At 44.9% G+C, this 15,546-nt stretch overlaps 1 protein-coding gene across 1 annotated transcript; it reads right to left on the bottom strand.

Annotated features, from left to right (window-relative positions):
* Positions 1-1,214: 1,214 nt before the first annotated feature.
* LOC126485173 (pro-resilin-like) lies at positions 1,215-12,733 on the bottom strand. The gene is made up of 3 exons (XM_050108854.1): positions 12,605-12,733; positions 6,563-7,048; positions 1,215-1,739 (listed from the first exon to the last, which is right to left on the bottom strand). The coding sequence occupies exons 1-3, from the start codon at positions 12,608-12,610 to the stop codon at positions 1,440-1,442; spliced, it is 792 nt and encodes a 263-aa protein (XP_049964811.1). The 5' UTR covers positions 12,611-12,733; the 3' UTR covers positions 1,215-1,439.
* Positions 12,734-15,546: the final 2,813 nt, after the last annotated feature.

The following is a 15,546-nucleotide window of genomic DNA, read 5'->3' as shown; positions in this document are numbered from 1 at the left end:
CAGGGGTTCATGTCTGGCGAATAGGGAGGCCAATCCACGCCACCTCCTGTATGTTTCGGATAGCCCGAAATATTCATTCAGGAAATTAAAGACGTCGGCCGTGCGATGTGGCCGGGCACCATCTTGCATAAACCACAAGGTGTTCGCAGTGTCGTCTAAGGCAGTTTGTACCCCCACAAATTCACGAAGAATGTCCAGATAGCGTGATGCAGTAATCGTTTCGGATCTGAAAAATGGGCCAATGATTCCTTTGGAAGAAATGGCGGCCCAGACCAGTACTTTTTGAGGATGCAGGGACGATGAGACTGCAACATGGGGCTTTTTGGTTCCCCATATGCGCCAGTTCTGTTTATTGACGAAGCCGTCCAGGTAAAAATAAGCTTCGTCAGTAAACCAAATGCTGCCCACATGCATATCGCCGTCATCAATCCTGTGCACTATATCGTTAGCGAATGTCTCTCTCGTGCAGCAATGGTAGCGGCGCTGAGGGGTTGCCGCGTTTGAATTTTGTATGGATAGAGGTGTAAACTCTGGCGCATGAGACGATACGTGGACGTTGGCGTCATTTGGACCGCAGCTGCAACACGGCGAACGGAAACCCGAGGCCGCTGTTGGATCACCTGCTGCACTAGCTGCGCGTTGCCCTCTGTGGTTGCCGTACGTGGTCGCCCTACCTTTCCAGCACGTTCATCCGTCACGTTCCCAGTCCGTTGAAATTTTTCAAACAGATCCTTTATTGTATCGCTTTTCGGTCCTTTGGTTACATTAAACCTCCGTTGAAAACTTCGTCTTGTTGCAACAACACTGTGTTCTAGACGGTGGAATTCCAACACCATAAAAATCCTCTGTTCTAAGGAATAAACCATGTTGTCTACAGCACACTTGCACGTTGTGAACAGCACACGCTTACAGCAGAAAGACGACGTACAGAATGGCGCACCCACAGACTGCGTTGTCTTCTATATCTTTCACATCACTTGCAGCGCCATCTGTTGTTGAAAATTGTAACTACTGTAATTTCGAAAGTTTGTCCGCCTGAAAATGTACTGTTGTCCCAAGCATATTGCAACAAACGGTGTATTTCTAACGCTGCTCGTTTAGTTTTTATTGCCGTTTCAAATATACCGGTCATTTTTGAAACACCCTGTATCAACGTTTCGGGATAACCTCAAATATCACCAATTAATTGATAATAAAGCATGTAAATTGCACTTTTCTTTATTCCATTTGATACGCAAAATTAAAAAAATACAGTAAAAAGTGTTGCCTTATACTAACACACACACCAGACTCGTGCTAACACTTGCCCACTTAACAACATTCGTTCGTCATAAATAATTGTGAGCATGCCTGTTATTTGGTCTACAGTAAGTAGTATTTGTACACTTTATATTTATTTGCAGCATCGTTAAGTTGCAGCTTAACAGTCCAGTAGTTGGTCAGTAGTGGTATCCACCGTTTCCGTCTCCGGCAGCAGCTCCAGCTCCAGCCCCAGCGCGCCCCCTGCCGTAGCCGTATCCGCCGGCGGAGTAGGCGGTGAGTCCAGTGTCCTCGTACTCTATGGTGGGCCTGTAGCCGCCCTCGTCGGCCTGGTAGGTGACGATCTGTTTGCGGCCGTCAGGCAGCAGCACGCGGTACTGGCCCTGGGCGCTCTCCCCCTGCCTGGACTCCTCTTGTCCAAAGTCGCTCAGCGTGTTGGCGTCCTCCACCGAGTAGCTGAACTCGTAGTTGGCCGGCTCCTGGAAAAACATGCCACTCCGCATTAATATCTCACCAAACGAACGATAGCTTCATGACGACGTAAACAGCGCTGGTGACTTGAAACTCAAGATAGCACCACTGTTAGACATAAGCCGGATGAGAGACTTAGCCTGAACTGGAGGGGGCTGGAGTACAAGTGCAAAGCTTCCTTAGTACTGTATCTCAGTAATACCTTCGTTTTAAATGATAATTAAATGGACACTCTGGCTGAAAACAGGCGTTGATGTACTTCATTGGGGACATGTTGAAAATGTGTGCCCCGACTGAGACTCGAACCCAGGATCTCCTGCTTACATGGCAGACACTCTATCCATCTTCGTTTTAATTCCAATTATATGATCCGCTATAAGACCAAAAGAGATCCCAACAGTCTTGGCATGAAATTGGCATACACCTCAGGCATTTTGAGACAACCGATTTGTTATCATCATGTTCCACCTTCTATTTCCTTGTTTTTCACCCAAAATATCACAAGTCCAACAATAGCACGAAGTGCAATCAAGTTGTAACACCTCCGTTTTTTTCTCGAGACTGAAAACAGATAGAAAAGCGTGTATTTTTTTTTTTTTTTTTAAATACTCGTGCGCTTGTCATGAGTGCAAGAGAGTTAGGGCAGCACAGACAGCACACGTAACTGTAGTGACAGGGTTGAGAGTGAAGACTGCTTTTGACACGTAAAATGGTGACGCTTTCATTACGTGAACAGCCTGTATATCATTCACGTAGTTCATTTGCATGGTATGTCACAAATCAAAATTCATTGCCAGTTGAGTGAGACATGTGGTAAATGTGTGTTGTATGTGCCTAATGTTCGTCATGGGTGCGACACTTAAAAGAAGGCAGAACGCCATGTACCAACAAGCCAAGAGAATCTAGACCTTGCACCAGCCGGCCCAACGACGTGATCATGCGAGTGGAGAAAGTTGTTTTGGAGGACAGCCGAATTAGTGTGGATCACATCATCTCCAAAGGTGGGCATTTTCGTGGGATCTGTGTTCACAGTCCTACATGTAGACTTGAAAATTAGAGAAGTGTCCTCCAGGTGGGTATCACGAAAACTTACAGACCACCACAAGGCTATGAACGTGGCAATGTTCAGACATGATGATGGCATGAAAGGGATTTACGTTTCATCGATTGTGACAAAAGATGAGGCATAGATTCCGTTTTCGAATCCTGAAACGGAACACTATTTTAAGTATCAAAAACAGTCCTCACTCTCGCCATTGCCACTAGAGTTCTGTCCGCTATAGAGTGCTGCCACCTCTGTAACGCATTCACAACGAGTCCCCGCGTATTTTAAAACGAAACACATATTTCTGTTGCCAGTCTTGAGGCAAAAAAATTGGAGGTGTTATAACTTGAATGTGCCTCGTAATACGCTCATATCCATAACTACAAAACAAAGTTTGCATATGATACAGCGGTCCCAGGAGGAAAATAGCAAGCCATTGCTCTTTGATCTATCTCGTTTTCAACATGGTTCAGTAACAAGTACGTGAATGGGTTTTAACTTCGGATCACCTGCCGTAAAATGTCAGTTTAAACAAAGACATGTGGATTTCCTTTCTCTCTCTCTATTACTAACCTTCTCACCAATATGAAACCATTCGTATAGAGTTCTGTCTTCGTCACACGCATATGTTGGCGATCCACAGAGCATTAAATAGTAACGCTGCGAGTATTAGACTACTTGCTTTTGTGGGAGAACCCCAACTTCATTCTTATAAATGTAAGAAATCAAGGCAGAAACTCAGAAAGTTGTTTTATGGCGTAAACCATTTCCAGAAATAATTTGTTTGAGCATTCCTCTCTTAGCACGAAGAGTAGCGCTTATTATAACAAGTGTACCAGGAGATTAAATCATTTCTGAAAACCAGAATTTACGAATGTTTGGAGATTTGCACATCTTCTCTCATAAATTTTCTTTTCCTAGACCAACTTATTCAGTGTTAGGCTTACTATCACTTATTTTGCAAGAGAAACTATCGACAACATTTAGGACTCGAAGATTAACACAACGAAAAAAAAACGCAGCCCTGGTATAACTGCCAAAAACAACTTTTATGGTCCACTAAAAACTTGCGTCTTCCGCGGTAGGTGCAAGTTTCGAGATGCTTTGATGCCCAACCCGGGTTTGTGGGGTAGAATGAATAGTGGCAGTAACAACTTGCTACACAAGCGTGGATAACAGGAGAGAAAAGACGATGAGCAGTTCTTCATAGTGCATGAATGCTTAAAACAAAGGCGTTTCTCCTTAAGGCAGGATATTCCCTAGAAATTTCAATCATCAACTTTCTCCTCCTAATGCGAAAAAATTTTGTTGTGACCGACCAACGTAGGGAGAAACGATCATCGTAATAAAATAACGGAATTCAGAGCTCGCGTGGACAGATATAGGTGTTCGTTTTCCCGCCCTGTGTTCGAGAGTGGAATAATACAGAGTTATTATGAATGTGGTACGATGGACCCTTTGCCAGGCACTTAAGTGTGATTTGCAGAGTATCCATGTAGAAGTAGATGTAAGTGGATATTGTTAATTTCAATAAGGAAATTATAGGGAACCATTACACGTGAAACTGCCTTGCCTGCTCGTCGTCGAAAACCTATACCTGGATTAAGTTGCTATTGTTCATTTCTAATGTTGTGCACAGTAGCTCAAATTCAGCAACGCACATAATGTGAAGTTATATCAAGAAACACGCAGTTATGTTTGAAAGTTACATCAAGCAAAGGAAAAAGTGAGAAAGGAGTTCAAAAAACTCAAGGCTATGCCGCCATAAGAATTCGATATGAGAAGGTGTTAGATTAAACAGGTAAGGACCAAAGTTTAAAAATGTGACTGTGGGAAAGGCATGTTCGGATATATCCTAACTGTTCCTCTAAATGTTATTTTACTAGAGGGTAAAACAATAAAGTAAATATTCTTCTGAGAATGAAAGTTGTCGAATGTAGTAAAGGCTATTGATGCTGCGATGAGTAACAAGTGTGTAGGGTGAAGAACTCACAAGATTGACAGAAATATAGGCAACGTACCGACCAGTCGAAACTTTGAAAAATGAGAAGATAAAATGCAGATCAGTGAAACGAAAGCAGCGAGTCGAGGAGACAGGACATGAGTGTGGATGACGAAGCTGAATTCCCACATAGCTGAACTTGGTCACATTGTAGAAGAGTTGGTTCGCCGTTTCCTTCGTATGACTTCTTACATGGTGTCAAGTGTGCATTCGCGCAGAGTGGAAAATTGATGAGTGGATGTACAGTGTAGTGTTCTTTGTATTGTTCCGGATGAAGAGGGGAGGAGTGAATCATGTGCTGTAGATGTCTACTCTCAAGTAGCACCAATGGTGCCGCCAGCCTTACGCCCCCACCCAAGGCACGGATCACAAAACGTCAATCCATGAGATCTTTGAAGTACAATACAGGGTGTATTGCACTGTAGCATAGTCTGGTGATCAATAACCTTACGCCTCTTCTTTCACGACCAGTATTCAACACTTATTACTTCCTACTACAATGGCAGCGACTGCCCGTTTTTTTTTTCTTTTTTTTTGGGGTGGGGGGGGGGCGATGGAGTTTCCTTTCTCCTTCCTCCCTCTTCCCTCCCTCCTCAGCGTACCACAGATGAGCCATTGGTCCCCTTCAGTGCCCCAAGCTCTTGGTTTGTTTGGATATCTTTTCACCAAGTTTGTCCTTCAGTAGTTTTGTTATCACAGATAAACCAAAACAAACGAAACTTTGTCTTTTGATGCAGAACATGGGAGTGCAGTAAATAAAGATTGTCTTGACAACGTATGAATAAAGCAAAAGGTTTATCCTTCCTTGCCAGTGATTGCCATCTTCAGTGTAAACTTTATGGCTTGAAATACTTTCTGAATGATGGAGGATGGTGGTAGGGGGGGGGGGGGGGGTAGTAGTTGTCACCCAAAGATCGGAAACGTTAAAGATAAATGAGACGAAGGAGGCAGAGAAAATTCCCTGAAAACACTCATCCTTTTGAAATAGGTAAAATTGTTCTAGAAATTTTCCATAATGAAATTTCACTCTGCAGTTAAGTGAGCGCTGATCTGAATCTTCCCGACCTATTAAAACTTTTGCTTAGGTTCGAGATCGAGTCTGGCTGCAGTTTTACTCCGCCAGTAGGTTTGAGTTTTGGGAGGTATTTTGATACCTTTGTTTTGATACCTTTGCTGGATTTGATTCCTGATTTCCCAATGTTATATCGAGAGATGTGTAGAAAAATTTCCGTTTGATTTGGCAGTGCTGATCTCGTCTACCGAGGCGGTTAATGGAAAGATATAGCAAACTACATCTACTAAAACAAGTCAGATATTAAACTTCTTGGCAGATTAAAACTGTGTGCCGGACCGAGACTCGAACTCGGGACCTTTGCCTTACGCGGGCAAGTGCTCCACCAACTGAGCTACTCAAACACGACTCACGCCCCGTCCTCACAGCTTTACTTCTGCCATTACCTCGCCTCCTACCTTCCAAACTTTACAGAAGCTCTCCTGCGAACCTAGCAGAACTAGCACTCCTGAAAGAAAGGATATTGCGGAGACATGGCTTAGCCACAGCCTGGGGGATGATTCCAGAATGAGATTTTCACTCTGCAGCGGAGTGTGCGCTGTTCGAGTCTGCGAGTTCGAGTCTCGGTCCCGCACACAGTTTTAATCTGCCAGTAAGTTTCATATCAGCGCACACTCCGCTGCAGAGTGAAAATCTCATTCTGGAAGTCAGATATTACTTACTGGATTGTATCAGGCGCTAACAAGCACTGGGAGGGGTGGAAAGTACTTACAGCGAGGGCGTCCTCCTGGGCACCAGCACGACCGTAGCCAGGCACACCGTATACTGGAGAAGGGCCAGCGGATCGCCCAAAGCCAGAGTCCACCGAGGGAGCTCCGTACTGCGTGGAGAGGGCGCCGCTGGAGTACGACTGGCTCGAGAGGCCGAGTCCGCCGAAGCCGGCGCCAGCGGACGGAGCGCCGTACTGGGTCGACAGGCCTCCGGCCGCAGCGGATCCGAACCTCCTGCCAGCGCCGCCGAACCTCCTGGAGGACGCCGACCCGAAGCTGGAGGAGACGCGCGCGGCGGAGCCCCCGCTGGAGCGGCCGAAGGACGCGGTGCCCACGGCCGGGGCTCCGTACTGCGCGCTGGGCGACCGAGCGCCGAACTGCATGCCGGGAGCCGGCGCGCCGTACTGGCTGCTGGGCGGCAGGTAGGACCGGTCCACCGGCGGCTCGGAGACGGCGCACGCCACGGCGGCCAGCAGCAACGCGCACACCTGCGGATCGCCACACCGTGTCTCTCTCCCACATTACAATGATGACCCATTGCTGAGTCAGGGATTTTTCACTCAAATATTAGATGAACTGGCAGTGGAGTAAAAGGAGTCCCAGTTGGGACTGTTTGGGAGGAGGTTCTAGTCTCAGCATTTCCCTCACAACCGGAAGAAACCTGCTGAAAACCTTGGTCAGAATCGGTGGAAGGGATTTTTAATATAATTGTGGGATAATATATCCCACACAAAAAACATAAAAAGCTAGTGGCAAAATACCATTAGACTGTCGGAAAAATATCGGTCCACGTAATTCCGAAGATAACAAGGGCAGGTAAGATGGAGAACTATGCGAACGATCAGCTTGACAACTGATGCTTCCAAGTTTCTGACAAGAATAATATGCAGAGGAATGGTAAAGAAAACTCAGGATGTGTTAGATGACGATCATCTTTGCTTTATGAAAGCTAAAGGCACCGCAGAGGCGGTCATGATGTGCACTTGATAATTCAAGCAAGACTGAAGAAAAATCGAGACACATTCATAGATCCGTCGACCTCGAAACCGTGAACGTAAAATGGTGCAGGATGTTCGAAATTCTGAGAAGAACAGTAGCAAGCTACAGGCAAAGACAGGAGATATACAACATGTACATGAACCACGAGGGAACAATAAGATTGGAATAGACACTGCAACATCGTATTCATCCACTGACTAGGGGCAAGCATCTTGGAATTAAAATTCGACTTTGAATTAAAATTTCTCCCCTGTACAGGAATGTACATAATGGATGTACGAGTGCGTGTTGTAGACACATGGTTAGCGACAGATGGAAGTTTGGTTCCGGCCGTGAAGCGTGCTTGGATAACCTAATGGTAAGGTAACTGTTCTCGAGAAGAGGGATATCCGAGTTCGAATCCCTGTCTGGCACAAATTGTGATCGTCGTGATTCCATTATACAGTTAACAGCTTTTCAGATTCGCAACTACGAAAACATTTCTGTAATAAGATGGGAATTCCAAGAGCGAAGTGCTAGTATTAAAACGTGTGTACAAAAGAGACGCAGTTTTTCGTCCCCACTAACCAATCTATACATTGAAGCAGCAATGACGGGAATATAAGAAAGGTTCAAGACTGGGATTAAAATTCGTGGTAAAAGGATATCAATGATAAGATCGCTGATAACATTGCTATCCTGATTGAAAGTGAAGGACTCAAAATGGTTCAAATGGCTCTGAGCACTATGCGACTTAACATCTGAGGTCATCAGTCCCCTAGAACTTAGAACTACTTAGACCTAACTAACTAAGGACATCACACACATCCACGCCCGAGGTAGGATTGGAACCTACGACCGTAGCAGTCGCGTGGTTTGGGACGGAAGCGCCTAGAGCCGCTCGGCCACCGCGGCCGGCTCAAAATGAAGGATTACGGGATCTGTTGAATGGAGTGAATAGTCTAATGAGTGCAGAACCTGCATTGAGGGTAAATCGAGGAAAGACGAAAGTAATAAGAAGTAGCAGAAACATATCATCAGGATTTGAGGTAACGAAGAAAATGAAGCAGAGGAGTGCTGAAACCTAGCCAGCAAAATAGCCCATGAGCGGCGGAGTAAGGAGGGCATAAAAGGTGGACAACAATGGTGAAAAGAGCATTCCTGGCCAAGTGAAATCTACTTGTATGAATGTTAGGCCTTAATTTTAGGAAAACGTTTCTGAGAATGTACATTTGGAGCACAACAAAGTATGGTAGTGAAACATGGACTGTATGAAAAACGGAACAGAAGGAATCGAAGATTTGAGGTGTGGGGCTATAGAAAAATATCGAAATTAGGTGATGTAGTGGGCAAAATCAATAGAGTAAGAAAGAGACTGAAATACATCCAACAAATAATTGGGGGCGCACGGCGCAAGAGCTACTCTGAGATGAAGAAATTGACACAGGAGACAATTCTTCACGCGCCTCAGTAAACTGGTCACAAGACTGATGAAAAAGAAGTGTAAGTACAGCATTTGTGTGTATACACATCGAGTCCACAATTTGCTCAACGTATGTGACGTACCTATGCGGCTGGCTGCTCTAACCTGGCTGTGTACTGAGTCGAACTAAGGCTGGGTAAAATAAAATGGATGCGTCATCCCATACTGCTTTAACTCTGTGCCAAAGTTCATCAGTCACAATGGCAGGCAAGTGGTTACATGCTAGTCCCTCGGAAAACTATCGGCAGACATTTTCAGTGGAAAGTGGTGGCCAAGACGACAGTAAAACACCCTTTGTATCGTGTCAGGTAGGACAGGGTAGGTAACATGGCTTCTCGCATTATATTGTTGAAATACGTTATGATGGCACCGAAGACAGGGGTAACCATAGGCCTTAACTCGTGGGGTATGCAATGCCTGTTGTCCAAATAACTAACTATGCAGACTAGAGGCGATCATCTTGTGTACTCAAAGTCCCTTGCCATCACCCCAGGTACTGGATCCATATGATGATGAACGCAATCGGCCAACATTTGTTCTCCTCGGAGCCTCCACAAACGTGTACGTCCATCGTGGTACTGTACCCAGAACATGGACTCGTCGAAGCCGATGACGATCTGACACACCTGTGTCCAGTGCGTTGTCAGTGGGAATGCTACTGTTGGTGCACCTGCCCCCACTACTGCTTCCAGGGAAGCCATTTTCTGACAGTGTCTCTGCGCCAGACGTCGTCGCACCCTGCCTATCGAAACTTGTCCTAAAAGCCCTCATCCTCACTTGGCTCTACAGTGCTGCACAGTTGAGCAAATAATGTCTGTCCTCTTGGGATCTAGTCATACGGGGCTGTTGAGACCCTGCGTGGAGTTGAGCCTATTGAGTCTGTATTCGGATAACAGCTGTACCAGCAGAGATATCGTAGATGATAAACCTTATAGTCTCAATAGTTCCCAATGATTATGCAGTCGAATTCTGACAGATGCTGGAATACATTTGTCATTTTTCTAACAAACAACATAAATGATAAACGGACTGCTTAATCTGTTTTACTACTGTTGATTTTGTGTGGTTATGTTGAAATGTTAACCAATTGTATAACCATGCAAGTAGTACACTTCATGCGAATTTGACTTATGCCACCTTCATGTGGTTGCGATTTTAATGGCCAGTTGTGCACACATGAACATACCAACCAACAATCAGCGACTGTTATCTCTGGCGGAAACTCCCTCTAGCCCCAGAGTATGGCAAAGCTAACTGAGCGTCTGTTAGTGTAGTGTGTCTTCCCAGAACCACAACGGTAAATTTTTACAGATGACCTGTAGATGACGCTATTGAGACGTGACATGACTATCTATGATACAGCTGCTGGGTTTCCAGCGGGCACTACGATCAAATTTCGGCTTTCCAACTGGCCGCCATCTTCGGACGCTAACCTGGACTCCTGAGAAGCTGGAGTCATTACCCCTACATAGGCCACAGAACGAACGTGACGTGTACACCAGAAGCCACTCACCCCTCAGCAAACTGCACACGCAGCGCAATGTGAGGTAAATGTTGGAAGGAGCAACGTGTCGCAGTCAAGACAACTGCTATCAAATACGATACCGACCGCGTCACAAGCGTCTCGAAAGAATACATCGTAAAACAGGATTACTATTTTTCTTAAAGGAAAGCTATTGTCTCGCTAAATGTGATTATCCCATAATTTAGTCTTTATCACTTCCGTGAAGATACTGTCCACATACTGCTTGCACTAACCCACGGTTAAACAATGCTCGGCCACAACGTAGTTTTCAAGTTGTTGAATCAGTGACACACAAGAAACATATTTTCGCTAGGAAAGTTCCATCCTAATTCGCGATTGTGTATTCAGTAAAAGTTTCTAGTGTGTGTTGGTGTGCTAACTTGTCGCCATATTGTTATAGTAAAGAACCTTTCGGCCAATGTTACAAGTGGCTTCCATCAGTGTTGGGTATTTACTTCATGCCGATGACAAGGGCCACAGAAGTCTACGCTCTTAAGTACTGTACCTCTTGAAAGAGATGAAAGCGCAAGAGGTACAATAAAAGCAACAAAAATTCATAAACAGAAGATCTATTACATAATCATCATGACAGTACGATGATTCATTCCGTGCCGCAATTGCTGAAGTTCCCACAGTTAACAGAGCAGCTGGTATGACCCCTCTCCCCTTGGAGATGACAATTACGATACTGCTGTAAGCTCAATCGAGCAAAGATATGACGTGATTTCTAATTCCGTGCAGATATGTCGTTGCCGAAAAGAATAACATACAATGACCGTCTACAACAGAGCTCCCTCCTAAAGACAAACAAGATACAATAAAAAGACGCAATGGAAGCTTTTTCATGAAAATCTATCTCGCTACCAAACAGACTGATTGTCACATCAGCGGCAAAACTGTTTCATTTTGTTCTTCATAGGACCCAGAATAGATATTTAAGCCGTGTTATGAAAACTAGTATCACTTACAAAAGGTTTTAATTGCTATATGGATAAACGACTATTTTGACATTTTTACTTTGTTTGTCCAAAGGCAGATTGTTAGGTGGCCAAGAAAAATAATTGCACTTTTTGAAAAATTGGAGAAAGATAATACAAGCCTGTTAGCGCGGGGAGATCTACAGTAAGGTGGCATAAATAAAAATTAAATTGGTAACAGGACTACAAATGGGGACAAAATTAAAAAGGAAAAAGAATTCAAAAAATTCTCGGCAAGAAATTGACACTTGGAGAGGGAAAAGGAAAGAAAATGTCGGCCGGAGTGGCCGAGCGGTTCTAGGCGCTGCAGTCCGCAACCGCGGGACTGCTACGGTCGCAGGTTCGAATCCTGCCTCGGGCATGGATGTGTGTGATGTCCTTACGTTAGTTAGGTTTAAGTAGTTCTAAGTTCTAGGGGACTGATGACCTAAGATGTTAAGTCCCATAGTGCTCAGAGCCATTTGAACCATTTTTAGGAAAGAGAACAGGTGAGGTATTGGACAAATTGAACAGGTTTGAAAGAATTCATAGTTGACAACTCAAAGTAGAAGAAAGGACATTCTAAAACAAAATGTTTGGAAAATGGTAGTAGAGAAGGGTGTTATCAATTACGTGCATGACAAGTGAGATGTATAGACTGCAAACAGACCAGGAAATATGTCTATGGAACACCTTTCCTGGAAAAAGAGGCATGTGATGAGACGTGCAGGAAACGCTGAGTTCGCACTGGAAGTAGAATTAGAGCGAGAAAGTATATAAGGAAGTAATACGTAAAACAAGTAGAGGAGATTGCTGAGAATTTTCAGTGTATTAGCTAAAAAGATACATGAAAAAATGGACCTAGCACAAATTGTCACCAAATATTATTGAAACTATTCGGCGAAATTAGTGAGAAACGCTGGACGGAATCCAGTGTAACCACTTGAAGAAAGAGGAGGAAGGAAAGAAGAAACTATATGTTCGTCATTCAAGGCGTTTTGCATCCCTGTGAGACCGCAGATATATCGTAGGCACTCAGAGAGCAGCCATATCCATCTATAAGACATGCAATGGGCCACGCAGTCGCTTGACGGTGCGTTACCTTCATATTGAGAGCTGTTGTCGGTCTGGAAGCGGACTGTGCCGTCCCCTGGAGAAGCGCACAGTATTTATACGCATGAGAAGCGTCCGGTCAGCCGCTATCCCCGCGACAGGGGTCGCTCACTTTTTCCTTTTCGCTCGCGGACAGTCGTAAGAGGAGCAGTCGGTCCACTTGCGCCGGCGCGGTTGCGTCTGTGGTTGCGCCATCGCTTTCACGCGCCCTTGCCCGCCGCCAAGCGGTACGTGCGCCCCTCCCACGCTCCACATTCGCGGCAGCTGAGGGGCGGACTGCTCCGCGTGGCTCAAGATGGCCCGCGGCCCTCAGCTCTGCTGCCACTCCTCTTCATAGCCGCCAGTCGAGGCCCGGCTGCGGCTACCGGATGCCGGCAGTGTTCCCCGACACCTCAAGGTCCTTGTGAATTGCACGCCTTGTTAAGGTCCTACGCAGTTTCTCACTGTGCTCTCTTCAGGACGCTTACCTAATGGCTGTGATTTACAAGGTGCGTCCGAGAAGTTAGGTGTGTGCGCTAATAAAATGAAGGAAGCAAGAGTTACAAACAAAATAGCTTTACTGGCCTTCAAAGTATTCACCGTTGGCTTCAGGACAGAGCACAATCTCAGATCACGTCTTGTACACAATATCGATACCTGCCAAATACGAGGGTAAGTCAATTATTATCCGCAAAGTAGTTATAAAATTTTATTGTAATCAAATACGAAAATTACAAGAACATCATTTTTCGACATAGTCTCTTTGCGTTTCAACGCACTTTGTCTAGATTTGTACAAGCTTCCTTATGCTCTCATAAAAGAAGGCTCTCGGGTGAGCTGCGAGACAGGAATGCACCGCTTCTTTCACTGCTTCGTCCGAGGCAAATCGACGGTCTCTTAATGCCTGTTTGAGTGGACCAAACAAGTGATAATCAGAAGGGACAATATCGGGACTATATGGAGGATGATCCATTACTTCAGATTTGAGTTTCTGGAGCGTTTCAGCAGTGTGGGCAGCAGTATGCGGACGGGCATTGTCGTGCAACAACACAACACCTTTTGTCAGCAATCCTCGGAGTTTGCTTGGAATTGCAGGCTTTAGCCTGGAAGTAAACATCTCACTGTACCGTACACTATTGTTGTGCTCCTTTCCCCATAATGTTCCAGTTCTGGACCTTGTGCGTCCAAAAAACCGTAAGCAATAGTTTTCCTGCGGACGGTCGGGTCGTGAACTTTTTCTTGCACGGCGAATTTGGATGTTTCCATTCCATACTCTCCCGTTTACTCTCCGGCTCGTAATGATGGATCCAACTTTCGCCACCAGTAATAATCCTGTCGAAGAAGTTGTCCCCTTCGTTACCATAGCGATGCAAATGTTTTTTGCAGATGTCCAAGCGCATTTGTTTCTGCAACTGTGTGAGTTATTTTAGGACCCATCTTGCACAAACTTTATGAAACCCAAGCTGTTTTAGATGATTACGTAGGCATAACCGTGACTAATTTGCAGACGGTGTGCCACTTCGTCAATAATTAATAGTCTGTTGAAGAGAACGATTACACGTGAACGCTCAATGGTTTCTTCATTTGTGGCGGTTGTCCGGCTCCTTTATCGCGCGTAACACTTGTGCGACCATTTCGGAATTTTTCAATCCATTCGTAGGCACTCTGTTGTGGCAAAAGACTGTTCCCATACCGTACCGAAAGTCTTCGATGAATTTCGGTCCCTGATACGGCTTCCGACTACAAAAAACGTATCACTGAACGTTGCTCTTGTTTAGTGCAAATAGACAGCGGAGCAGCCTTGATTAACAGCACGGCAGCGATAACGAAACTTACCAAGCAGTTTGAAAATTGCAAAGATATAGCAACAAATAAACAAAACATGAGTCAGCAGCGTAAAACGACAGTACTACCAAAATAAACAAAAATATAACTAAACTGAAGATAAAAATTTACTTACCCTCGTACATAACATGTGAGGGGTGTATAAAGTGACACGTAGTTACTCATTTAAGAGAATACAAGAATTCTGCTAATGACATTGATAAAAACATCACCATTCACCACAAAGCAGAAATAGGCGAATTACTATATATATAACAGGAATACACGCATATAACAAAACGACCAGACAACATTCTTAAAGAACAAACAGAATTACAGAATAAGATGTGTATACAAAATTTCAGGAGTATTTTAACCGAATAAATCTGGTTTGGTATCTATCTCCTGCACGTAAAAATTTTCTAATTTGACGTGGTATGTTGGATTATATTGCAACCCTGCCTGGTCCCCGGCACGAATCCGCCCGGCGGATTTGCGTCGAGGTCCGGTGAACCGGCCAGTTTGTGGATGGTTTTTATGCGTTTTTCCATCTGCCTCGGCGAATGCGGGCTGGTTCCCCTTATTCCGCCTCAGCTACACTATGTCGGCGATTGTTGCGGAAACAAGTTCTCCACGTACGCGTACACCACCATTACTCTACCACGCAAACATAGGGGTTACACTCATCGGATGTGAGACGTTCCCTGGGGGGTACACCGGGGGCCGAACCGCACAATAACCCTGGGTTCGGTGTGGGGCGGCGGAGGGGTGACGTGGACTGCAGTAGTAGTTGTGGTGTTGTGGACCACTGCGAGTGCGGTGGAGACGGAGCCTCTCCGTCGTTTCTAGGTCCCCGGTTAACATACAATACAATACAACCCTACACTTTTTGTAGGTGCTACTTTCACATGCCAATTGTCAAAAATTGAAATTTACATAATTATATGAATGCATGTCACAGACCTATATAAAGATGATCTTAGAAATAACAAAAGACTGGTAATGTTCTCTTTGAGCTGTCGGTTCCATGTTTACTCTACATTACAGTTATGTAAAACATTATCAAGAACTGTGACTGCCTAAAATGTGACAGGAGTAACGTACATGAAAAATTGTATACTATGTTGC

This window comes from Schistocerca serialis, chromosome 6, assembly GCF_023864345.2.
Source record: "Schistocerca serialis cubense isolate TAMUIC-IGC-003099 chromosome 6, iqSchSeri2.2, whole genome shotgun sequence".
Lineage (NCBI taxonomy): Eukaryota > Metazoa > Arthropoda > Insecta > Orthoptera > Acrididae > Schistocerca > Schistocerca serialis.
The sequence above is the reverse complement of the archived record's forward strand: the minus strand, read 5'-3'. Positions and strand labels throughout refer to the sequence as shown.